This window comes from Fomitiporia mediterranea, assembly GCF_000271605.1.
Source record: "Fomitiporia mediterranea MF3/22 unplaced genomic scaffold FOMMEscaffold_3, whole genome shotgun sequence".
Classification (NCBI taxonomy): Eukaryota; Fungi; Basidiomycota; class Agaricomycetes; order Hymenochaetales; family Hymenochaetaceae; genus Fomitiporia; species Fomitiporia mediterranea.
Window position 1 is genome coordinate 3368236 of NW_006760388.1, and position 24641 is coordinate 3392876.

The 24641-nt window shown below is 47.0% G+C and overlaps 9 protein-coding genes across 9 annotated transcripts; 5 read left to right on the forward strand and 4 right to left on the reverse strand.

The window, feature by feature from the left end:
* Window positions 1-228: 228 nt before the first annotated feature.
* On the forward strand, window positions 229-1855 carry FOMMEDRAFT_153516 (uncharacterized protein; the record flags this gene model as incomplete). The annotated part of the gene is made up of 3 exons (XM_007264220.1): window positions 229-312; window positions 375-1583; window positions 1667-1855. The coding sequence occupies 3 exons, from the start codon at window positions 229-231 to the stop codon at window positions 1853-1855; spliced, it is 1482 nt and encodes a 493-aa protein (XP_007264282.1).
* A 1079-nt stretch (window positions 1856-2934) lies between these two features.
* Window positions 2935-5451, forward strand: FOMMEDRAFT_18330 (uncharacterized protein). Its single transcript, XM_007264221.1, has 5 exons — window positions 2935-3402; window positions 3467-3666; window positions 3766-3855; window positions 3926-3979; window positions 4215-5451. Exons 1-5 carry the CDS (start codon window positions 3319-3321, stop codon window positions 5206-5208), a joined length of 1422 nt encoding a protein of 473 aa, XP_007264283.1. The 5' UTR covers window positions 2935-3318; the 3' UTR covers window positions 5209-5451.
* A 168-nt stretch (window positions 5452-5619) lies between these two features.
* On the reverse strand, window positions 5620-6331 carry FOMMEDRAFT_119670 (uncharacterized protein). Its single transcript, XM_007264222.1, has 3 exons — window positions 6183-6331; window positions 6060-6116; window positions 5620-5986 (listed from the first exon to the last, which is right to left on the reverse strand). The coding sequence occupies exons 1-3, from the start codon at window positions 6270-6272 to the stop codon at window positions 5816-5818; spliced, it is 318 nt and encodes a 105-aa protein (XP_007264284.1). The 5' UTR covers window positions 6273-6331; the 3' UTR covers window positions 5620-5815.
* Window positions 6332-7049: 718 nt separating this feature from the next.
* On the forward strand, window positions 7050-10632 carry FOMMEDRAFT_166407 (beta-glucosidase; the record flags this gene model as incomplete). Its single annotated transcript, XM_007264223.1, has 15 exons — window positions 7050-7075; window positions 7160-7337; window positions 7398-7416; window positions 7485-7534; window positions 7602-7730; window positions 7838-7855; window positions 7921-8027; window positions 8094-8222; window positions 8282-8383; window positions 8441-8925; window positions 8984-9258; window positions 9318-9743; window positions 9815-10039; window positions 10097-10146; window positions 10203-10632. The coding sequence occupies exons 2-15, from the start codon at window positions 7197-7199 to the stop codon at window positions 10630-10632; spliced, it is 2586 nt and encodes an 861-aa protein (XP_007264285.1). The 5' UTR covers window positions 7050-7075; window positions 7160-7196.
* Window positions 10633-11117: 485 nt separating this feature from the next.
* FOMMEDRAFT_153520 (uncharacterized protein) lies at window positions 11118-12887 on the reverse strand (the record flags this gene model as incomplete). Its single annotated transcript, XM_007264224.1, has 4 exons — window positions 11118-11637; window positions 11671-12554; window positions 12607-12744; window positions 12804-12887. The coding sequence occupies 4 exons, from the start codon at window positions 12885-12887 to the stop codon at window positions 11118-11120; spliced, it is 1626 nt and encodes a 541-aa protein (XP_007264286.1).
* A 1121-nt stretch (window positions 12888-14008) lies between these two features.
* Window positions 14009-15773, reverse strand: FOMMEDRAFT_153521 (uncharacterized protein; the record flags this gene model as incomplete). The annotated part of the gene is made up of 3 exons (XM_007264225.1): window positions 14009-15436; window positions 15489-15626; window positions 15690-15773. 3 exons carry the CDS (start codon window positions 15771-15773, stop codon window positions 14009-14011), a joined length of 1650 nt encoding a protein of 549 aa, XP_007264287.1.
* Window positions 15774-16916: 1143 nt separating this feature from the next.
* On the reverse strand, window positions 16917-18685 carry FOMMEDRAFT_153522 (uncharacterized protein; the record flags this gene model as incomplete). The annotated part of the gene is made up of 3 exons (XM_007264226.1): window positions 16917-18341; window positions 18399-18536; window positions 18602-18685. 3 exons carry the CDS (start codon window positions 18683-18685, stop codon window positions 16917-16919), a joined length of 1647 nt encoding a protein of 548 aa, XP_007264288.1.
* A 360-nt stretch (window positions 18686-19045) lies between these two features.
* FOMMEDRAFT_78766 (DBR1-domain-containing protein) lies at window positions 19046-20964 on the forward strand (the record flags this gene model as incomplete). The annotated part of the gene is made up of 8 exons (XM_007264227.1): window positions 19046-19236; window positions 19421-19504; window positions 19571-19692; window positions 19747-19832; window positions 19904-20173; window positions 20214-20465; window positions 20523-20793; window positions 20852-20964. Coding segments are annotated over 8 exons (1389 nt in total), but the record flags the coding sequence as incomplete, so codon positions are not given.
* Window positions 20965-21299: 335 nt separating this feature from the next.
* On the forward strand, window positions 21300-22306 carry FOMMEDRAFT_18335 (uncharacterized protein). The gene is made up of 2 exons (XM_007264228.1): window positions 21300-21882; window positions 21957-22306. The coding sequence occupies exon 1, from the start codon at window positions 21454-21456 to the stop codon at window positions 21805-21807; it is 354 nt and encodes a 117-aa protein (XP_007264290.1). The 5' UTR covers window positions 21300-21453; the 3' UTR covers window positions 21808-21882; window positions 21957-22306.
* Window positions 22307-24641: the final 2335 nt, after the last annotated feature.

Sequence of the window (24641 nt, forward strand, 5' to 3'; positions counted from 1 at the left end):
AGGTAGTAGCAATGCAATGCTTTCTTGCCCAATTCTGTATTGCGATACAAGGTGCTATTTAGCTGTCATTTAACTTGCTATTAATAATAATAATAATAATTTAAACGCACTCCTGTTCTTTACGTAAGCCATCTTTCACATGCAGTGAATCGCGTCGCGTCGTGTGTTCGAGGCTCTCCTTCTTACCACTCTCATTTACCCGTGCCGTTTCTGCCTTACGCACTTTTCATGATCCAGGAAGATTATTACAAAACAGGACGTGACCTTCTTGAGCAGCGCCAATATGTTGCAGCCTTTAATGCGTTCGACAAAGTTCGTGCAAATCTCTGACCTTGCTCATGTGCTGTGGCCACTATGCTTACAGATCGCTGAAGGCAGCGCGTGAAAATAAGAAGAACGCCCCAATTTTCCACCTAATAATCCCCATAATAGAAACATACATCCAGATCCTTGAGCCATCGAGACGCAGTCAGAAGTTCCTTGATGATTCTCTAAAAATTATAAATGCTGCCGCAGAATCGGTCGATGAGGAAGATGTAAGCCTGGTAGATCGGTGGATGGAAATAATGAAGGAACTTGGATCACGGCCATGCTACTTCTCAAAACTACCGATAGAGACAAAAACCGGGATATTCGCGCTCATCATTGACGTTAACGACACAAAGAAGTTTACTTTGAGCCTCGTTTGTCGAGCTTGGCGAGACATCATCAATGGGTCGCCACGCTTTTGGCGTAACCTCGTCTTGACACCGAAGACAAGCCAGAAGCAGGCCGACGCTTGGCTGCAACGTTCAGGAGGGACGTTGTCCAGTTTGCATATCACTGGAGGGTTTTCGTTTAGTTCCCGGCCCGATATGCTCAGGGAAGCGAACCCAAGTATATGGTCAAGACTCGACACGTTAAAACTTATTTCCAAGAAGGCTTTCCGCATAGATTCCCTTCCTCAGGTGGCGGTCGGCAAATTGAATCTAAAAGAGCTTGAACTGCATATCGATAGACTATCCACTGGAACCTGGCAGGCCCGGAGCAAGATGGGTAGGTCACGACTCCGGCACTTGGTGTTGTGCGCCGCATCCGGTGAAGCGATGACGACCAACCTCTTGTTCACTTCTTTAACGACTCTCAGACTGCACTCGCCATTCTCGGCAAAGGATACCCTGTCATTTCTGAAAGGGACACCGATGCTTGAAAGTCTGTTCCTCACGTCGTCGTCAACCCGACATCTCAGTACAGAGCGAATCGACTTCGTTGAACTTGCCTATCTCAGACACCTGGAGCTTCATCTTTTCATGTACACGATCGAATATTTGCAACACGTCCGTTCTCCAAATGTTAGAACGCTCAATATCATATACGCTGGCGATGTGCTGGTGATGCCTCAAAATTTAACGCAGCTTGAAGACCTTTATCTACTAGGTTGCACTCTAGTTGCGCACGCTTTCGTCTCTCTTCTTCGGGCAGCAGCATCACTTAAAGCACTGCGGATTCCGTTATGTTACTTCCGCGATGCTGATGTAAATGCAGTCATTGGGGAGTTGGCGAAACCTGTGTCAACGGACGAGGGGAAACAGGCTGCATCTAGAGTGATCTGCTGCCCTCAGTTACAGCTCGCGAATTTTCTGGACTCCTTTGTCTGAAAGCAGGTGCAGTTCTCCGGCTTGTTAAGGCGCACCTTCCCAGTGTAGCGTCATTAAAAAACGAGCTCGGATCTTCGTCTTCGTCGGAAGAGTCACCGGGCGAGCCACTCCGTATCCTTACTTTGATCCTTGATGACTGCCCGCAGTTCGAGCGCAATGCAATACCCTGGCTCCAATCTGTCGTACCGGAGCTTAGCCACGAGTTGACGCAGAAATAGTGAATCGATACTTCTGTCCAGGAGACAAAGGGTGCAAAAGGTACCTAATTTAATGACCGAGTCTCAAGAATCGCCGCTCTGTTCTTTCGCTGGCGAAACTCTTTTTCTGGTATCCCAAAACTACTTGTTCCGGCGAATCAGGTATGTACTCTTTATTTGTGCCTTGCTTTTGCTCTCATGCTATTTATGAAACCACTTTTACGCTGACCATTGCTCATGCTAAATTTATTCACATAGTTCCATTACATCTGCTCTTACTGTGAAACATCACTGCTACAACCTCCAGTCCCTGGTACAGTGATTATACTTGCTCTTCGGCTCTTACACAGTTTTATCCGCACGCATTGTAAAACCCAGCTTTTAAACTGTGTTGCACGCACTCTCTGCATGTGCGATTGTTTATTCCCAGTGATGCTCTATTGCTGCAACTTCCAGTTCCATATTTCAGCGAATTACACTTACTCTTTGATGCTTTACTGGTACACTCGTACATTGTAGAGGCTGCTTCTTGTGCTGCTCGTCTGTAGATGTTATTCTTACGTGTTCCATCGATGTCCCATTCCACTCGAGAATGTCCGACCCCTGAAAGACAGGAGATACCAATGCGTTCGTCTACATAGCTCATGGCATATTGGCATATTTGTCCATTAGATTGCACATAATTCACGTATTTATTTTCATCATCGTTATCAAGAACCTGGTTCTCTTTGCATTTCATACATCTGTGTGTGATGCTAATTTTGTTTTGATAGATTTGGCTTTTGTACTTTTGATTAGCGCGCGAGGTTCAGTTCGTGGGCGAGACTTTGTACGTTTGTCTAAGCGGTGAGAATCGGAGACCCGATAAGAGACCGGAATTAGTTAGGCGTAGATCACGGAAATGAATTGGCGTCTGTCTGGACTTCGGCGGTCGAACCTTTTGAGGTCCTCCCGCGGCTCGATTCCCAGAGCTTGCACAATCGATTCAACCTTTCCGTCATCAGCACGGCTTGATATAAGCGTAGGGTCGAAATAAACAATCAAAATGTTCCGTCCTTATAAGTCTTCTCCGGTGTACCTTGCCGTGGTCCTCTCTCCCCTGCCTCTTGGCTCCCTCTGTGAACTCTCCTCTCTTACCAACTTGTACTCACTCATTTTCTCCCTCTCTCTGGTTCTTTAGGGTTACTGTCGTCTTATCGTATTCTTGTTCAGATCTGCTACTCTCCGCTTTGCATGCCTGCCTAACGAGCCTCCTTATTTATTCAAATGTCTACGAATCTAACCATCGACGACTCCTCGCCTGATATTATTTATTCGAGCAACTGGGCCATACAATCGTCTTCTGTCGACCCGAATACAGAGCGCTTCTTCCAGTCAACGTACCATAGTGCGCAAGCAGACGGCGCTTCCGCCAACCTCACTTTCAGCGGTACGATCTCTATTGCAATTCACATGTCCCCTCTCCCCGTTTCATCATTATTTGGATGAGTCGGTCACGTCGGCGTACTGATGGGAGACGTGATACAGGCTCTGCGATCTATCTATATGGCTCCAAGGGACCCGGGCATGTGCGTACACATGATATGACACGTCGAACACGTCCTAAGATGTGATTATCTGTTATTGTCTTAGGCAAATTATAGCATACAATTCGACAACTTCATCATCTTCTTTTCGGCCTCCGATTCGCAGACGGAGTACCAGCAGCCGTTATTCGGACATACATTCAACACGTCGGGAACCCACTTCGTGTCATTTACGGCGCACCATGATGGAGCTAATCAATGGCTCGACCTTGATTTTATCACCATCACAGTGAATCAGACAGATAGGTGTGTTTTGAAACCTTTTTAGACTGGATTCGCAAGCGCCCGCATTATTTTGGGCTGGAAGGGAATTGGACTTTAGACTGATACTGTATCTCTTCCCAGCAATGCTACGGTCCCATCACCAGCCGGTACATCTTCACCTTCTCCAACAGCTTCTCCGACGATTTCCCCACCTTGGGTGTCAGAAGCATCGTACGTTCTTCTGCTTCCCAATCTTCCTAGAAGTGATGCTTATCCTTGGGGGTACACTCATGTTCGATAGATCCTCGCTTTCGGCGACTACACTGTCTGCGGCGACCACATCCCCTTCAACATCGTGAGTACACACGTTCCTCGCCTGAGAGATCTCTCGCATCAAAGTTATGCTGACCGATACATCTCTTATATCGATGATGTGATGACCCCCTCTCCGTCGACCTGTTGATTTCCTCTTTCGTCCCAATTCCGACTACGCGAATCGCTGTGCGTCCCGTGCCCGCGTGCTGCGTCACCAAAAATACGTACAATGTATATCATTCATGATATGCGGTCGGTGGGTTCCGCATTGGCAGGAACGGCTCGGGCGAATCCTCGACATCAAAGCTCACGCTTGTCCTTGCGGCTGTTTTCGGCGGTATCATCGCGGTTGCGTTGTTGCTCGCGCTCGGCTTATGGTGTGTCCGCCGGAATAGAGGCCGACCAGACGGTCGGCCTGCTTTGAGAGTCGGGACACCCGGTACGCGGATGTTCTCGTCGTACAAGCCTCCACCGTCACCGCCGTCGTTCTTTGGTGGACCGATGTCGCCCGCTTCGGCGGATGTGTATTCTGCACACTCACCCTCGTCGCGTACGGATCCGTTCCATCCCGATTTATTGCCCACGCCAGATAGGGATTCGCATCCTATGGCGCAACGGGTGCATGGGCCTTTTGGTTTGGGCGATGGTCGGCATAGTCCGTTTAGCCTTCTAAGCCAGGGCGGGGCGACGGTCCTTACTGCTGGAAGTTCCGCGCAGCTACTCAACCCACATCTACGCAAAACGGACGAACCACCAACACATAAACAGTCCGATTCGGAGGGTAGCATGGGCATCGCGGCGCGTATCGGTCGTGCACGAAGTCCACTCCAGCGTTTCCGACGATCTTCTGATTTGCCTATATACAAGCAACACCGTGCACACGAGTCAGAATCCGGTGTCAATGCACTCAAGGTTGCCGCGGGTCTTGGACCAGGGACGAACACACAACCTATATCCGAGAAACCCGAAAACAGTTCTGAAGATGTAGGTGATGGGCAAGGTCAAGCTCCAGTTCCTGTGGATACGCAATACGAATCTCCTCGACCCCCACCGCTGCCTCCTCTCGCTCCCTTACACGCCGCGCACCGCGCCGAGTCAGATATCTCATCGAGTTCAACCTCCAGTCCACCGCGACGACCAAAACGCCCTGCAGACGGCTTAATCGATTTCATTGGTAGTCAACTCGCGCACAGATTAGAGAGGCGGGAAACAGCAAAGAAGAGGAGGGACGACGGGAACTCTGAACGGACTAATTTCTTGAAGGTGTAGTTCTGCTTCTCCTATACAAACTTAGAGACAGTAGGGTATGAGTAGAAGAGAAGGGGTGGGAGATGGACTTTTGCTGAGCCGCACTGCTTTGTTTGTCTTGTCCCGTCTTGTTCTGGCTGGTCTTCACACTTCTTGTGGATGATACGCATTCATTATTGAGTATGCTCTTTTTATATTATAGTATTTGTGCTTTTTTGTACGATACCCCGACTCGGTTCGTAGCGTTTTGCCATAAACAGCGGCCTTCTTGAAGGTGCATCATGAGTCAACAGGACCTAAGACCAAATCTAAACATGTATGAGGAACGGTCGAGATGTAGAGCATGCTCATAGATGTTCTTTATGAACGATAGTAGCTTTCTTGAAGAATCGACCTAAGTGAGAACCAGGAACCAGAATCAGACGTGGGCAGCATGTGTAGAAAAGTCCGATATAGTCTATCATATACAGGAATGAAGCATGCAGGGTAAATAGGTACATGAAACAAAGAATAAGTGGCACTCAACCGAGGAATAGTCAATACTGTAATAACATCATAGTCATAGAAGCACCACCATCAAACTAACGACCTGAGAACCCGACGTAGAATGCAATATGGAGATTAGTGTTCAGCTCGTCCACCAAGTGAAGATCCGCCACGCGACCCATAAACCGACAATAACGCCTACACAAGTGAGGATGTTGCGCCACGTCCGTACGCCACCTGAAAGACCGAATGCGCGCGCTGCGCGCTGAGAGGACTGGGCGAGAGAGGATCCGAAGGACGTAAATGTGTTTGACTGTGGAGTGTACACGTTAGCCAAATGAGCAGAAAAGTATGACGAGTGAGACGAAAGAGAGAGAAAGACGTACAGTCTCGTCCAAGGTAAGATGCTGCCGCTCGACATCTTCGTGGATATCCGAAGTCACCTAGCATTTATCGTCTCTCGTGAGCTACAATGCACTGAGAACAGGGGGTGTTGGCGAAGCACGTACACCACGTAAAGTGCGTATCTTTGACGTGAGCTCATCGAGACGCTGGTCATTCTGAGTCTCGATCTGGTCAGCGTCGCGTGAGGAGGCCATGATTCATCTGCACTTGCTGTGTACGTATCGGTGTCTGTCTGAAAATTAATTGCTACTCGTCGGTGACCTGTGTCAATGATGAAACGCACAAGAATCCATCCATACGGATGTGCTTCGGCTCGGTCCGGCAAGGCTGCCTAATTGGTGCTAACTCGTGCTGCGAATGGGATCCTAGCCTAGCAATTCCAAATTTCCACTCTTTTACAAGTGTTTTCTAGACCTCATATACATGTGTCCAATACTCCTAATCAACTCGAGGGACAGTTTAATTTATTCGGATTGGAAGTGAAACACCAAGTAATCCAAGCTAGCAATTTTAGTGTAGCTACTAGCTTTTGCTTTCGGATCCACATTTGGACGTTACCTCTCACGTTTGTTATTTCTCACGTACAAATAGATTAAGTAAGCTATAAATGGCACAACACTACTGCTGGTGCAACTAATAATGTTCACAACACACCTTCACGTCGACACTTGAGTGCAGTGCGATAGACGCATAAGGTGCACAATCAGCAGGACATCTGGTGCGACCCCTGAACAGTTACTAATCCTGCACAGCGACACTTCTCATGTGTTGATGCTCCCACTAGATTTGCTCATCCGTATCTCCGCTTTGGGCCTTCTTCTGCTGTCCTCAATTAGCATTTATCCGTGAAGCTTTTCTTCGTACATGTTTATGTACCACACGTGAGCCCTAAAATACGGCGATCGAGCCATGAATGTCTTCAAGCTTCGCACAGTTGCAGCTAATTACCATACTACCGGAGAATCTTCGGAGGGACGGCTAATCAGCTCTACACATGGTATGGTGCTCAATGGCACTGGTATATATGCACGGCTCACCGTCTCGTTCAACCCATTCTCAACCCCAATATTGTCGTCTGAAGTACCACAGAGCCCCGTTCACACTCTCAATAGTTAACGATGCCACCCTCCGATTTTGCAAATGCTGATATACCCAGCATTGTTGAGAAACTCACGCTTGAAGAAGCCACTGCACTCATTGCTGGGGTCGGCTTCTGGCACACCCATGGCATTGAACGCCTCAATATACCTGCCGTCAAAGTCAGCGCCCTCTTATTGAATAAATCAGGTTGACGTCCTACTAATGACATGTGTTTGTAGGTCAGCGACGGACCAAATGGTATATATGAATGCGTCTAGCACACGTCGCTAATGACAAGTATGCTTTGTACTAACCCGTCTGCACAGGTGTTCGCGGGAATTTCTTCTTTATGGGAACTCCGGCGAAGTGTTTGCCAGTTTGTCTTCACCTTCCGGACAACATACCAGTTTCCCTACTAACTCCCCTTTACTTCATCCCGACAGTCTGCTACAGCGTTGGGGGCAACATTCGACACAGACCTTATTCACGAGGTCGGCGCGAAGCTCCTTGCTCCGGAGGCTAAACTGCGCTCTGCCTCCATCATCTTAGCACCGACGTGCAACATCCAGCGAGTAAGCATTTACTTCGTCTTATCTTTATCCTTACTTCTCCGTAATGCGTCTCTTCCCAATGATCCGAAGTAATATAGTCGACTTACTTATATCTGTACTCTCTTTAGAACCCACTCGGCGGGAGGGTACGTCGTTTCGGCATAGTTTCTCGCATCGTGCACGGATCAGATTGTACTTTGTTTAAAAATAGAGTTTTGAGAGCTTCTCAGAGGATCCCACTCTCTCGGGACTGATCGCGGCTGCATACGTTGCGGGCATCCAGTCCAAAGGGATTGGAACCGCAATCAAGCACTACGCGTAAGTTGTCCCCGTTTTATAATACATAAAGTCGTTTTCATGTGATTGACAAAATTATTTGCATAGCACGAACGACAAAGAAAACGATCGCAATGCATACGATAGTCAGGTCAGCGCGCGGGCTCTCCGCGAGATCTACCTTATGCCGTTCATGCTTGCCGAGAAGTATGCGAAGCCCTGGTCCGTCATGACAGCGTGAGTGAAGCTTGGTTATTGTTGTCGTTATATGCGTTGAAAGTAAAGAATAATTGTAGATACAACAAGCTGAACGGACTGCACGTCTCCGAGGACCCGTTCATGCTTAAAGATGTCCTCCGAAAGGAATGGGGTTCCGATGCCATGATCATGAGTGACTGGTAGGCCTGGAAACGTGCTAAAACATCCTACTATCTATTAAGAAATAAAAATACCAGGTTCGGCGTTTACAGCGTCTCAGATAGCATTAATGCAGGTCTCGACCTTGAGATGCCAGGAACAAACAAATGGCGTACATGGGACAAAGTCCGTCGCTCAGTTGAAGCACGAAAGACCACCGCGCGTATTGTCAAGGAACGCGCGGCGAAGGTGCTCGAGCTCGTGAAGAGGTGTGCACAGGGAGCGCCGGATGTACTTGACGGTGATGGCAAAGAGCGGACGCATGAAAGCGAAGAAGATATGGCTCTTATGCGGAAAGTTGCCGCGGAGTCTGTCGTTCTGCTGAAGAATGAGGGGGATCTTCTGCCTCTTCAACCTTCGACACTGAAGAAAGTTGCTATTGTTGGCGGTAATGCGAAGGCGCTTGTCCTGTCAGGCGGAGGCTCCGCAGCGTTGAAATCATCATACTTCATTTCTCCTTTCGATGGTATCGTGAAAGCACTTGGGGAAAACGTTGAAGTCACCTTTGCCGAGGGCGCGAGAAGTCCGTATAATCCACATCGTCTAAATTCATGTCTGACGTTTCTTTTGTGAATAACTAGCTTTCAAGGCCCTCCCTTCGCTCGACAACGATCTTGTCACGGAGAAGGGCGAGAAATGCTGGGTCGGAGAATGGTACTCTAATGGACCAGACGGCCTTACCGCTCAGGGCGACCCAGTGCTCACGCAAGTCATCGATGAAACAAATGCGTTCATTTCAGTCGACAAGCCCAAAGGACTTGCATCACACTTCACGCTCCATTTGCGTGGCAAGATGAAGCCTAGGAAGAAGGACACGAAATTTGAATTCGGGTTGACCGTGGCTGGACGTGCCAAGGTCTGCAGATTGCTTCGTTTGACCTTACATATATACTAACATACCTGACAAAATTCTAGTTGTACGTCGACGGTAAACTCCTGATCGACAACTGGACACGCCAACGTCGCGGTGAAGCATTCTTCTCCACAGCTACGCAAGAAGAGAAAGGCATCTTCGAGTTGAAAGCAGGCGTATCGCACGACATACACGTACACTACGTTAATGTACGTGGCCCAGCGGATGAGGACGAAGACGAGTTACTTATGGATTCTAATCCTGGTATACGCCTCGGTGGTGCAGTGGTACTGGATCCAGATGAAGATATGGCACTTGCCGTGCAACTTGCGAAGGAAGCTGATCTTGCTATCGTTGTCGTTGGCTTGAATAGCGATTGGGAAAGTGAAGGGTATGATAGGACTACGCTGGCCCTGGCTGGTCGGACGGACGAGCTTGTGGAGAAGGTAGCAGCGGCGAATAAGAAGACCGTCGTTGTTACGCAGTCGGTAAGTTCTTTCTGCTAATCTCTATATGAACTCCATCAAATTTCCCGATTTCCATTTCCGTTGGTTTGCAGGGTTCTGCCATTGCAATGCCATGGGCGGATTCGGTTCCCGCGATCGTGCACGCATGGTACCTTGGAAATTCGACAGGGGATGCCATCGCCGACGTACTGACAGGGAAAGTCAACCCATCTGGCAAGATGTCACTCACATTCCCGAAGAGACTCGAAGACGTACCCTCTCATGGGCACTTCCACTCTGAACATGGAACCGTGCTCTATTCTGAGGACTTGTTTGTCGTGAGTTACCGATTGTCGTGTTTAAGGAGAAGGAGAGGTTCACTAGTTTCTTTGCAGGGTTACAAACATTTTCAACATAGAATTATCAAACCTCTGTGGGCATTCGGGTAAGCACGCAATTTCATCTCAATCACAATGATCATTGTCTGACGTATGAAACTAGCCATGGCCTTTCATATACAACGTTCCAGTATCTGGATCTGAGCGTTTCAAAGCCAAAAGTCGTATCCTCGTCGGACGGGAAGAAAGACCTCTCCATCACCATCTCGCTCGCCATTACCAACACAGGTCCCGTTACGGGCTCCGAGACAATCCAAGTCTACGTTGTACACCCTCCAACATCCGCACTCACGCAAGTCCCCCTCGCGCTCCGCGCATTCAAGAAAGTCCGTGACCTGAAACCGGGCGAGAAACTCCCTGTGGAGCTCACGCTGGATAAATATGCTGTGAGCTATTGGGAGGAACGTATCGGCTCGTGGACAATTGAGAAGGGCGAGTACACGGTTCACGTGGGATCTTCGTCGGACAACTTGCTCTTGAGGGCACCGCTTGTCCTTGAGAGGTCGGACGTTTTCGAGTGGAATGGACTGTAGAGTGAAAAGTGTGAAGTATAATATTTGAAATGAGTAGCGCAAAAGCAGTTTTGTACAGTGTACGAGTGAAACAATAAACGTCAAAGCAAATGCATGATTCACGAAGAGAGGTAGCCAGAAGTCAGTAATAATAAAGTTTCACTGGGAAGAAACAATTGCGCATATAGAGTGTGTTATATACAGTATAAAATCCGGCTGTAACAATGGAATCAGCGTTATAGAGCAGAAATAATAGTTAGAATAAGGCGTTGGAATTAATGATGCTTCGCTGGAAGGACAGTGGGAGGAATTTGGGACAGAATCGCACGCTCAGGACAAAATAAGTATTGTACAATGTACAAAGTGGTTTTATACGATGTGTGTGTGCAGCGGCAACGCATCGAGAGGAGTATCCATTTCATCGAACAATGAGTACAGAATCGCAACAAAACATAGTGGGGAAGAGGAATCAATAAATTCGGTTCGTGCGGCATTGATTCTGACTTTTAGTAGATGAATGTTGTTTTATAACTGAAATGCGTTACGACGTCCCTGAGCCAATGTAATGCATTGGACTCAAACGGCGGGCAATCGTCAACAACCAAGGTCAGGATGCGACGTAGCTTGACCTGAGGCTCTTCCAGGGAAGAGAACAATCCCAGCTCGTCATGTGGGGACGTTGCTCCGAGTAAATGTGCCTTCACAAGTAGAACGACCAGATCTGTCTTTAGGCGACGGAGTCTAGAAAGGTTTACAGTCTGTAACTGTGGGCAACAGATCATCTGAGATGTGCCCTGCTCCTCCTCCATTGACATCGGTCTCGCCAATGCTTCAATAACAACGTTTTCATCTCCATCGCGGAAGCTGCACCGTGGAATCTCAAGTGCTCTAAGTGACGTTGCTGTCCGAAGAAGAGCGACGAAATCAGCAGCAGGGACAACGCAAGATGAAAGAAGAAGATGTTCAAGCTTCGTTAGATATTGTGGTATAACCAACGGACCACGGGCGCGTATTACAGTAAGCGTTCTGATGTCTGGAAAGCGAATTTATTTCAGATACTTATTCGGGTGCCAGAGATGGTCGAGCCGAAGGTGCCTGAGATAAGTCAGTTCAACAGGATCAATTTGCCCAGGATTTACTTGCTGGGATGGGGAGGGTGTGAGGTCCAGACTCTCAAGCATCGGTGTCCCCTTCAGGAACCAAAGTATCTCCTTTGCCGAGAATGTTGAACACAATTCGAGAGCCGTCAAAGAAGTGCAGAAGAAATCGACACTCGGCATCGGCATGAATTCGTTACTGTTGGCATGCAGCATGAAGCGCTGAAGACGCGACTTGTCCATCTTACCAAGTGCCACCCATGTCCCACTGTATAGCATAGCCAGAACTAATTCAAGATTTACTAGTTGCAGTTGTTCAACCGTCCCCGGAGGAAGAGACGAAAAGCAAACACTGGTTTGGGAAGTAATTTTCAATGTCTCAAGTCTTGACCATATATCGGGATTAGCTCTCCTAAGCATGCTGGGTCGAGTACTGAACGAAAATCCTCCAGTAATGTGCAGAGTAGTCACCGTTCCCCCCGAACGTTGGAGCCAAGTATCTGCCTGCTTCAGCCTTGTTGTCGGCGTCAAAACAAGGTTACGCCAAAACCGTGACGACCTCATGATGATGTCTCGCCAAGCTCGACAGACTAGAGTGAGAGTGAGCACATTCGCATTGTCGCTGTCCACGACGAGGGCGAATATCTCGGTACTCATTTCCTCCGGTAGCTTTGAGAAATAGCATGGCCGTGGTTCGAGTGCATTCATTATTTGTTCCCGCAGATCCACAAGATTTGCAACTTTCTTGGCGTTCTCATCAGCTCGTTCTAGGGCCAGATCTACCATTTTTAGAGACTCTTCAAGTCTGCCTATCTGTAGAAGAAGCGCAGCAGAGTGCCTATATGCCTGGTGGAGATAGTTGGAACATTGCAAGCTGAATTATGAGTTTTTAACTGACCTTCCATGACTCTGACTCTGGCATGAGGTCGATGGCCTTCTGTACGTCCCTCAGTGATTCGCGATAGCGGTTTAACCGTTCTAATACGAGAGATCTCTGGTAGAAAGTAGACGCATTCGTCTTATTTTCACGGGCTGCCTTTAGCGATTAGTAAGTATTGGCGCTACTCTTGATGATGATCAGAGAGCTGCACAAACTTTGTTGAAATATTTCAAAGCTGCCTCATAATTGCCCTGCTCAAATAACGCACACCCTCGCCTGTAGTCGTCCTCCCAAGTCATGGCAACTGATTGAGATCGAAATGGTACAAGTAGATAGGTGTGGCAACACTATTAGGTTGTAATGAACATTGAAAATATAGGAACTCGATCACGTGGCAACTTTATAAAAAGAGTGATAAGCTTAAGGTAAGGCAATGTGTTTACATGCGAGGTTATAATCATATATAAGGACCTTATATTCACCACGATATGTAAAAAAGCTGTGTCTTAGGAATAAATTTTAATATGTTTTGGTGCACGTTTTGTGCTACGTGCAGATGTGTCTTGTATGATTTTGTAGCTCCCTCGTCGCCTTTGCTCGTTTTCGTGTCCTTTCGACGTTTTATTAGAAAGACTCTAGATAATCTGTACATCTTATGTCGCCTTGACCCCGTTCACCGCATAGTCGCACATCCTCCAACGTCAGTAATATCGCAAGTTCCCCCCGCGCTTCACACGTTCAAGGAAATCTACGACTGACTCGGAAGCCGGGCAAGAAACGTTCTATAGAACTTAAATTGGAGAAATATGTAGTAAGTTATTGGGAGGAACGTACTGGCTTGTGGACAATTGAGAAAGGAGCGTATGCCATTCATGCAGGACCGTCATCAGATAACTTGCTCTCGAGGTACCGCTTGTCCTTGAGAAGTCGGTCGTTTTCGAGTGGCATGGATGGTAGGGACAATCACGTAAAGTATAATATCAGGAGATAAGTAGATATGTACAGTGTACGAGTGTAACAATAAAGTGTTGAAGCATATTCGTGATTCACTTGGAAAGGGAGCTAGAAGTCGTAGTAATAAAGTTTCACGGGGACGAAACGATCGCACATGTAGAGCGTGTCATAAGCGGTTAAATAGCCGGCTTTGCAATGCGTGGATTGTAACACCGAAATCAGCACCAAGGAGCATGGATAATTACTGGGGTAAGGAGTTAAGAATCGCAGCTATGGTGCTTCACTGGATGGACGAGACGGAATTGCACACGCAAGACAAGGAGTGATGGACAACGTGGGTTTGTACGACGTATGTAAAAATAAAGCACAGAAAGGGGATCTGATTCATTAGAACAAAATGCACGGAATCGCAACGATAAAACTTCACGAGGGACGAATCCAGTTCATACGACGATGATTATGACTCCTAGTGTGGTCTGCCTTTAAAGCTGAAATGCGTTACGCTGGCCCTAAGCCAATTTAAAGCATTACTGTCAAATAGTAGGCAATCGTCAAGAACCAAGGTCAGGATGCGACGTAGTTTGATCTGAGGCTCTTCCGACGAAGAGGCTAATTCGAGCTCGTCATGCGGGGATACTACTCCGTGTATATGCGCCTTCACAAGTAGAACGACCGAATTTGTCCTTAGACAACTGAGTCCGGAAAGGTTTACAGTCTGTAACTGTGGGCAACAGATCATCTGAGATGCACCCTGTTTCTTCCTCGTTGGTATCGGTCTCGCTAATGCTTCAATAACAACATTTCCATCGGCACCGCGGAAGCTGCACCGCGGAATCTCAAGTGTTCTGAGTGACGTTGATGTCCGAAGAAGAGTGATGAAATCGGAAACAGGGAGCACGCAATGTGAAAGGTGAAGATGTTCAAGCTTCGTTATGTATTGAGGTATAACCAACGGATCACGGACGTGTATTATAGTGAGCGTTGTGACGTTCGGAACGCGAGTGTATCGCAGATACTCTTTCGAGTACCAGTAATGGTTGAGCCGAAGATCTCTGAGATGAGCAAGTTCAATAGGATCAACCTGCCCAAGATTAAAGTATTCGGTTGCGTCGGACTTGAGATCCAGACTCTCAAGCATCGGTGTTCCCTTCAGGATCGAGAGCGACTTCCTTGCCGTAATTGGTAAACACAATTCGAGAGTCGTCAAAGAAGCGCAGAAGAAACTGATGCTCGATATGAGTTCGCTATTGTTGGCACGCAACATGAGACGCCGGAGACGCGACTTGTCCATCTTACCAAGGGCCATCCATGTCACATTGTCTAATTTATCCATACTCAATTTAAGATTTACTAGTTGTAGTTGTTCAACCGTCCCCGGTGGAAGAGACAAGGAGCGAAGGCTGCTTTGGGAAGTAATGTGTAGTGTCTCAAGTCTTGACCACATATCGGGGTTAGCTCTCTTGAGCATGCTGGGCCGAGTACTGAACGAAAATCCTCCAGTAATGTGCAGAGTAGTCAATGTTCCTCCTGAACGTTCGAGTGTAGCATCTGCCTGCTTCAGTCTTGTCTTTGGCGTCAAAACGAGGTGACGCCAAAAGCGCGACGACCTATTGACGATGTCTCGCCAACCTCTGCATACTAGAGTAAGAGCCAGCATATTTGCATAATCACCGTCGACGACCAGAGCGAGAATTTCGGTACTTATCTCCACCGGTATTTTTGAGAAATGGCATGGTCGTGGTTCAAGTGCCTCCATTATTCGTTCTCGTAGATCTACGAGAATGACATCTTTCTTGTCGTCCTCGTCGGCACGTTCTACGGCTATATCTACCATTTTCAGAGACTCTTCAAGTCTGCCCATCTTTAATAGAAGTGCAGCGGAGTGCCTATATGCCTGGTGGAGATTATCGGAACACCGCATATTGAATTATGAGCTTTCTACTGACCTTCCATGACTCTGACTCTGGCATGAGGTCGATGGCCTTCTGGACGTCCCTCAGTGATTCGCGATAGCGGTTTAACCGTTCCAATACGAGAGATCTCTGGTAGAAAGTAGATGCATTCGTCTTATTTTCACAGGCTGCCTTTAGCAATCTGTTAGTATTGGGTCATTGGCTCCGAGATCAGGGTCAGAGAACTGCACGGACTTTGTTGAAAGATCTCAAAGCTGCCTCATATTTTCGCTGCTCAAAGAACGTACACCCTCTTCTGTAGTCATCTTCCCAAGTCATGACAACTGCGTAAGGCCGAAATAGCAGTAGTCGAATGGTAGGAGTGGATGCGAGTGGTGACAATATTGGAATGGAAAAAAATTCAGGCAGGTGAAAAGGAAACCCGATCACGTGGCGACTTATTGTTGCATGCAGAGAGGTGTCTCAGGTGTGCCAGGCCTTGTGTCAGGGTGTGCCTCACCATCTTTGCTCTTTTCCTTTCGTATCCTTTCGACGGTTGGTTTAGAAAGGCTCTAGATAGTCTACATATCTTATGGTGCTTTGGATTCATTCTACCACATAGTCGCACATCAACTAACATCAGCACCAGTACAAGTTCCCATCGCGCTTTGCACATTCGAGTACGTTCGTCACTTTGTGAGCTGAAGCCAGGCAAGCGACATTGTATAGAACTTACACTGGACGAGGTTCGTACTAGATCGAAGACAATTGAGAAGGGAGGTATACTACAGCTATGTGGAAAAAGTGTTCGTCTTTCCTGAAAAGGTAGACAGATTAGTAAGTGATTTTCGTCGATTTATTAGGCAGTTAGAGACGCGTCAAGCCACAAGACAAAGGCTTGACGCGTCTCTAACTGCCTAATAAATCGACGAAAATCACTTACTAATCTGTCTACCTTTTCAGGAAAGACGAACACTTTTTCCACATAGCTGTATTCGTGTAGGATCGTCGTCGGATAACTTGCTCTTGAGGACACTGCTCGTCCCTGAGAAGTCAGACATCTTCGAGTGGAATGGACCGTAGAGCTAAAAGTTCGAAGTATAACATCCATGGAAAAGCAGTGCAAATGCAGTTTTGTACAGTGTACGAGTGTGACAATAAAGAGTGGAAGAGCATGTATGGTGCACTAAAAAGCGAACTGGAAGTCGTAGGTATAAAACTTCAACGGGTAAAAGCATGGATAACAACTCGGGTAAGGAGTTGAAAATCATGGCAATGGTGATTCACTGAAAGGACAAATGAGACAGAATTACAAAAGCAGCATGAGTGATGAACCGCGTGAAAAGTAACTGTGCAATGCATGTTTGCGATAGAAACATATCAAAAGGAGTATCTAATCCATCGTATAACGAGTATGGAACCGCAACAATAAAACTTGGCCAGGGAAAAAAATCGATGGATTTAGTCCCTGTGGCATTGACCCTACCTCCTATAGCTAAAACACGATACGGCAGCTTTGAGCCAAAGTAATGCACTCGGGTCAAATATCGGGCAGCCGTCAAGGTTCAAGAAAACGATGTGAAGTGGTATGACCGGCGACTCTTTTGGTGAACACGGAGATAAGAGCTCACTATCTGAGGACCGTGCACTGGGGAGACGCGCCTTCACAAGTTCAACTACCGGATCTGCTTTTAAACAATGGAGTCCAGAAAGAACTACACATTGTAACTTCGGGCAGCAGAGCATCCGAGATGCACACTGTTTCTCCTCTGTTGGTATCGGTCTCGGCAATGCTCTAACAACAGCATTTTCATTGCCACCGTGGAAGCTGCACCGTGGAATCTGCAATACTTGAAGTGATGCTGCTAGTCGCAAAAGAGAGACGAAGTCGGCCGTAGGGAGGATGCAGCATTCAAGGCAAAGACGTTCAAGCTTTGTTAGATATTGCGGTATTGCTAACGCTTTTTTACGGACGTGTCGTATTGTGAGCAGTCTGACGTTTGGAGAGTGGATGTATTGCAGACACTCGTTCGTGTACCAGAAATAATTGAGCATCAGGTGTCTGAGATGGACGAGTTCAACGGGATCGATTTGCTCTACACTAAAGTATCCGCACCACGGCGATGTGAGGATCAGACACTGAAGCATTGGTGTTCCCTTCAAAAATGAGAGAGTATACTTTGCCGAGAATGGAAAGCACAGTTCGAGAGTCGTTAAGGACGGGAAAGGGAGGAAGAGGTCGATCGTGGGTAAAACGGTAGACTCAGAACGTAGTACCAGCTCTTTGAGACGTGATTTGTCCATCCTGTTAAGGGCTTGCAAGGTACCGTTGGTTAGCTTGCCAATAAGCAGCTCAAGCTTTACGAGTTTCAATTGATCGGCCGCCCCGTGAGGAAGAGATGAAATGTCATAGCTCTTCTGGGAGGTGAATTTAAGCGTGTTGAGTTCCGACCATATGGTCGGTTCAGCCTCCCTAAAAATACCGGGTCGGGCACTACAAGAAAGTCCTCCAGTAATAAGCAGAGTAGTCAATGTCCCCCCTGAACGTTGGAGCCAAGTATCTGCCTGTTTCCGCCTCGTCTTTGGCGTCACAACGAGTTTACGCCAAAAGCGCGACGACCCGTTGATGATGTCTCGCCAAGCTCGGCAAACAAGAGTGAGAGCGAGCATGTTTGCATTGTCACCATCGATGACGAGCGCGAATATTTCGGTATTTATCTCCACTGGTAGCTTTGAGAAATGGCATGCTCGTGGTTCAAGCGCCTTCACTATTTGCTCCCGTAGCTCCACTATTTTTGCAATTTTCTTGGCGTTCTCGTCAGCACGCTCTAGAGCCAGATCTACCATTTTCAGAGACTCTTCAAGTCTGCCTATCTGTAGAAGAATTGCAGCAGAATGCCTATATGCCTGGTGGAGATAATCGGAACATTGCATATCATATTGAAGTATGAGTTTTCAACTGACCTTCCATGACTCTGACTCTGGCATGAGGTCGATGGCCTTCTGGACGTCCCTCAATGATTCGAGATATCGACCTAACCATCGTAATACGAGAGACCTTAGGTAGAAAATGGAACTATTCGTCTTATTTTCACGGGCTGCCTTTAACAATCTGTTAGCACCGGGCGATTGGCGTTCCGAGATCAATGGCAGAGAGCTGCACGAACTTTGTTGAAAGGTTTCAAAGCCGCCTCGTGTTTGCGCTGCTGAAAAAGTGCACAACTCCTTCTGAAGTCGTCCTCCCAAGTCATATCAACTGCATAAGGCAGAAATGAGACTAGTGAATACAAGTGGCACTGGCACGAAACGACGCGACGCGACAAACGATTCACGGTGCACGTGAATATAATTATTGCTTACGTAAGCAGAGTGGAATGTTGCTCCTCACGCTCCTGCTTAAAATTCACCTCATCACAAGCTGGTTCACATGTTGTGCTGCACTGTGAGCCTAAGAAAGAAACGCAGCACTTTGCTATTGCCTTTGAGACTTTGAACATCGTTAGTGACTAATCTACGTCCTTGTAGTATGAAGGTAAATAGTTCTTTGTTTCAAATTGATACCATTTCTCCGAACATTGCTAACTTTCTTCACCTCTCTGAATGCTTGTTAGATCGCCATTGAGGGATGTTGTCATGGACAGCTCGATTCTATATATGAGCATATTTCTCAACTGGAGAAACAAAATAACTATAAAGTCGACTGCCTGCTGATCTGTGGTGACTTCCAAGCCATGCGAAATCACCAAGACCTCCAATGCATGGCCGTACCGGATAAATACAAGCGTATAGGCGGATTTTATAGGTGTGGGTCAAGTTCTTTTACGTAATATTGAAGCCCTCGTGGACTCGTGGGGGTGTCGATGTTTTGCGATGTCCCACGTTGTTGAGTGTTGGGGCACAACGTGCATTCCCGCAACGTAAACACTGGCATCTTTTCAATATTATGACTGTTCCGCTGACGTGGGCGATTACTAATCTCCGCATAGATACTACACGGGAGAGAAAACGGCGCCTATCTTGACACTCGTTATCGGTGGGAATCACGAGGCGTCGAACTACATGTGGGAGCTGTGAGGCATTCCTCTGGTCATCTGCAGACGAACGATAAACACGAACTGTTCTTCGGTGTCTTCTAGGTATCACGGTGGATGGTTAGCTCCAAATATATATTTCCTCGGCTTCGCAGGCTGCGTGCAGGTCAATGGAATCAGAATAGCGGGTCTGTCGGGAATCTATGCGGAACATCATTACAAATTAGGTGAGTTACTGAAGGGGCACACACATGATCTTCGGAAATGAAACAAGTCAACAGGTCACTTCGAAGCCATCCCTTACAATAATGGCGCGCTTCGGAGTATATATCATGTTCGCGAATATGATATATTCCGTCTTTCTCAGGTGAACTCCACACATGATCGCTTGCTGCCCACCCCAAGATTTGAGCGGACATTGATATCGACATGTTGTAGCTATCATCCGCTGATATAGTATTATCCCATGACTGGCCACAGGGAATTGCGAAACATGGGGACGCGGATGATCTACTTCGCCGCAAGCCCTTCTTCCGATCAGATATTGAGTCGAATGTACTTGGGTCGCCTCCAGCCATGCAGCTTCTTCGGAGATTAAAACCAAGTTGGTGGTTTTCCGCACACCTGCATTGCAGGTTTGAGGCGACTGTCGTTCATGAAGAGCTATCTTATCAAACTAGAACGCAAGGTTCGTGGTGTTCTATACCGGTTATCCTCTGTAGCCTGAACTACCGAATGACAAGGGCAGGGAGATGGAAACAATCCAGACGAGATTGTAATAGATGATCTTGATGATGACCTTGACCCGGAGTCGGCCGAAGCGAAACCCGTGGAGATCACTGTCCCATCGGAAGCGGGTCGGGCAGAAGAACTGCCTATCAATCCCGACGAGATCTTACTCGATGATGAGCTGGAGGGTGTTGCCGCGCCGCCACCAGTACGGGACACGACAAAGTTTCTTGCATTGGACAAATGCCTCCCGCGGCGACAGTTTTTGGAGGTTTTGATCGATTTGTTTTTCAAATCTTTAAACAGCCTGAATTGACTTCTAATAAAGGTTGTGGACGTTCCCTGCGCTGATTCTCCGGAGACTCCTCGACTCATGTTCGATCCAGAATGGTTAGCAATCACCCGAGCTTTCCATCCTTATCTATCGATTGAGCGCCTCCAACCTCGACTGCCGGACACAGCAGAAGCAAAAGAAAGGGTAAAACAAGAGTTAGAATGGGTAACTAGGAACATCAGCGATAGAGATGTACACGATTGCCAGGTCTTCTGGCCAACAGCACCTGGGCCGGGAAGCGAGGGACCCAACAGGAATAGACAACGTTCGCACGTTTCTTCCTATTTTAGAGTAGTATCATTTAGCATGCCTTCATTTCACAGCTCCCTGGTTTACGAATCTACAGACCGAGGCTTTCTGCGACATGCTGCAGCTCGAGAACAAGGTGAATCCTGTGCCAAAGAATATGCCCTCCAGACCGCCTGCAGTCGCGTAAATTTGTGTTTTGCACGAAGAGACCTAGGCCAGAAGCACCGGAACACTGGTCCAAAGGGGAAGGAAGAGTGTAGTTTACGGAACTGTGTATCAATTTTGGAACATAAGATAGGACGCGTGTCTTGGCATAGTTGATATTTCTCTGTAGTGGCTGAGTCACTTGAGAGTCAGAAGTACTCGGACTGCCGATTGAGCGGCTTCCCAGCGCATATCTTGGTCCAGACGTCTGGCCATGAATGTTTGCACGAGTTCAGTGCATTGCAGAGAGATAATAAGATAAGTCACGTGAGTATCGAACACGGGGTATTCCCGACTTCCTGCCTGCTCACAGCTTATAACTATCCCTCACCTTCCCCGTTCTACCTGGCAAATACACGCAGCCAGAGGAACGCATCTTCGCCAAACACTTAACTGCTTGCTGTATCCCTTGCTTTCTTAATCCCTCCGCCGTTTCATCTGTCCACACAAGTCCTCACTTATCATCTCTAAGATGCCTTCAACAACGGCCACGACATCGATTAAGAAGACGACTACCTCAGAGCATCCGAAGGCCGATTCCGCTCGAACCGCAGAGACTCAAGAGCCATCCTCTGTCAATAAGGCTCAGGCGAACGAGAGCCTATCCAAAGAAGAAAACCAGTTGAAAGAGTACTCCAAGGAGCTTTACGTCTACACACTCGACCTGCTCAACTCCGTGCGAATCGACAATGCACACAAGGGCGTGAACGGGAAGGCATACATGCTCAAGCGCACGATCTCGGATATCGCTGTACCTCTCAAGACGATGGCCATCGTCAGCGGCGATGCTCCAAAGGAGTCGAAGAGTGCCGCTGCACCTGCGTGAGACTGCCGACCCTGGTCCTGCTGGCGGGCAGCTGACTGTGTGCAAATGGACGCGGACATTCTCACATCTTCATTGGTGAGTCTCGTCAATGCGTGTCGCAGCGTACTTTCTGCCTCATTCTTTCTCTTGTATTCTAATACGTTTTGCAGGATGTCGTGCAGCAGGCCTGCTCATTATCGGTTGCTACGAGCTTTTGCCATCTCGAAATTTCCTCCGGTTCTGTTGGTTTCAAAAATTATGTGCATACCATGTGTTTTTGTATTTCTAATATGCCCGTATTATCTTTCTTTGGTTTACCCAACACCCTTCGCGTCATGATCATCTGCACCAGCCCCCGTTCTCCACTTCCCCTGTCTGAAACAATCGGATCGGACTTGCTATCAATAATTCTACCCCTTCTGAATGATGATCGCTGTTCTTTCCTGTCTAGTCTATTCGCCACACTCGGCCTTCGACGTCATGTCCATTCTCCATTTATCCCTTATGATTTTGGTTCCCCATTCAACAAATCATGCCAGAAATTACTGTGTACCGAGGACATGCAGAAATGTAAATTAGCGTATGAGCTGTCTCGCAGTATATTATATTACATATGTACTTGTTCTATTCCATTAAGTTTGGGCCATCTGATAAAAAAACAAATTTTGAGGGAGGAATTGTGAGCACGTGGTTGTGAGATACTAGAGTTGATAACGCGATCGGAAATTAGACTTTCTCTTCAAATTCTTTCCCGTGCAGATCGAAACAAACATGTAAACTTGTGATTAAACTGCACTATAGGTACATACTCTACACTACAGAAATATTCCCTTTAATTAGGTTCTGTAGAGTATGTGCCTTGGGGATGAAACTGGGCTTCAAAATCGATTTTTTGTCCAACTAAGACATGAATATTAAGTAAATAAAAAACATATGATTAAGGATTATCTATGCTCTGCACGAGAAGTCCCAATTTGGACATCGCACTTTTATACACAATCTGACAAGGGAACACATCAACATGTAAGCGTTATAACTGAACACAAGAAACATGCTTAAAATATGTTCTTAGGAATAAATTCAAATACACTTTCGTGCACGATTTGGTGATAGAAGAAATTCAACTTGCAAACGTCAAGACATTTAAATCCCTAGCAATGTTATTCCCAACCAATGATAAATCAATGTTACCCATAAACAGTCCCTCATTATTGCAGTAAAGCACAAACGCCATCAAAATCTATACATCCAAAAAAACCAAATTTTCACATGAACAATACTACTATTACCCACAGTATCGATGAATTATACAGTATATGCTAGAAGCAATACGCATAAACGACAGATAAATCAAGGGTAAAATAGCTACATGCTAGATAAATTATGCAACAACTCAAGTCACAAATCGATTAATTAAGCAAACGCTATAGGCAAGTCAAGAGTGCAATAGCTAATTGCTGGAGAAATCGTATAATAACACAAGTCGCAAACCATTGTACTGCACAGTGTGTGCCCATAGAAAACATCGGTCGTTGCTAGGGCGGATAAAAAACCACCGGCAAGCCTTAAGAAAGACCTAATAACGGTATGGATCAAAATGTTAAAATAAGATTGGATGGAATAATTAAAGCAACGGGGAACGGCAGGTGTCAAAAGCATTGGTGGAACATGTATCGAAGTAAACAGTAGATGAAGAGATTGGGATGACATACCCGACGATGGAGCAATACCCGCCCTAACAAGGAGCGCGATGGCTTACATGACCACATTCTGGTTGCACAAGATTTGGACCCGGCACACAACACAGAGCTTGGTAAGAACATAAATCGGGAATAGTACCACACCATGAACGTCGGTATATACGTATCCAATACTTGGAAATGAGTGAAAAACAGGCTTCGACTTGAACCATTGAGCAGAGTGGGCAACCTGACAGTACAGGAATTAGACAGCATTAGGGGTATATGTAGGCATGAGAGACACCATTCGCAAAGGAGAGATGATAACTTACAGCTTTCGTCGGGCAGGAGATTTGAGTGGCCAGGACCGCTGCCTATCGATTTCCAGCAACAAACCCGTCTCTTATATACCCATCCCGGGCTCCATAATCCTGACGTCGACACATATAACCTAAGGTGGAGACCGCTAACAACACAACCCCTTTTCCTATTGTCAACTAATGCTGCATAAAGCGTATCGTCTGCTCATTCAGCACCGACTCGGTATGCGTGTAGATTCCATCCACCGTGGAAGTGCCGTCGGAGTATGTGTAGAACAGAGGGAAGTACATCATCCCGTAATGCAATTTCCCCTGCTCTGGTGTTGAATTCCTCCAATATAACATCTCGCCCGTCCTGGATGAGGGGAAGATCGATCGTGGCGCAACAAGTACGGTAAGCAAACATGGTCCTGGTTTTGGGGCAGCAGTGAACAATTCACGCGCTGGACTCGGTTAACTCACTTCCCACTCAGATGAAGTTTCTTGGTGTACACTCAACATGATGCACAAAGGTACTAGTTATACGTATTCCAGGAACTAGGTTACGAAGAGGCGAAGAGCAGCACGATCTGTACGGAATGTACTTAAAAGCAATAGGCAGGAAAGGAACCAAGCATTCGGCTGAGAAGATAGGTCTGCAACGCAAACTCTGATTTTGAGGGTCCGGATATTTTCAGAGGCCAGAGCTAATTCATTATTAGGCTTTACTTGTATTCACCGATAGTACGGATGTCGCTGAGATGTCCTACGAATTAATGGTCTACACCTCACATGGGTGCTTCCGGATTTCTTCCAGGAAGAGAAGAACTGTTGAGAGGGAGAACTTAAGGGGGGCACGCATAGACAAGGGGTGAGG

Coding starts and splice junctions, on each gene's coding strand:
- FOMMEDRAFT_119670 (XM_007264222.1), bottom strand. CDS start 6,272: ATGGCCTCCTCACGCGACGCTGACCAGATCGAGACTCAGAATGACCAG. Junction 6,117..6,182: donor AGATACGCACTTTACGTGGT/GTACGTGCTTCG, acceptor GATAAATGCTAG/GTGACTTCGGATATCCACGA. Junction 5,987..6,059: donor ATCTTACCTTGGACGAGACT/GTACGTCTTTCT, acceptor TACACTCCACAG/TCAAACACATTTACGTCCTT.
- FOMMEDRAFT_18335 (XM_007264228.1), top strand. CDS start 21,454: ATGCCTTCAACAACGGCCACGACATCGATTAAGAAGACGACTACCTCA.
- FOMMEDRAFT_18330 (XM_007264221.1), top strand. CDS start 3,319: ATGAGTCGGTCACGTCGGCGTACTGATGGGAGACGTGATACAGGCTCT. Junction 3,403..3,466: donor GCTCCAAGGGACCCGGGCAT/GTGCGTACACAT, acceptor TTATTGTCTTAG/GCAAATTATAGCATACAATT. Junction 3,856..3,925: donor CCTTGGGTGTCAGAAGCATC/GTACGTTCTTCT, acceptor CATGTTCGATAG/ATCCTCGCTTTCGGCGACTA.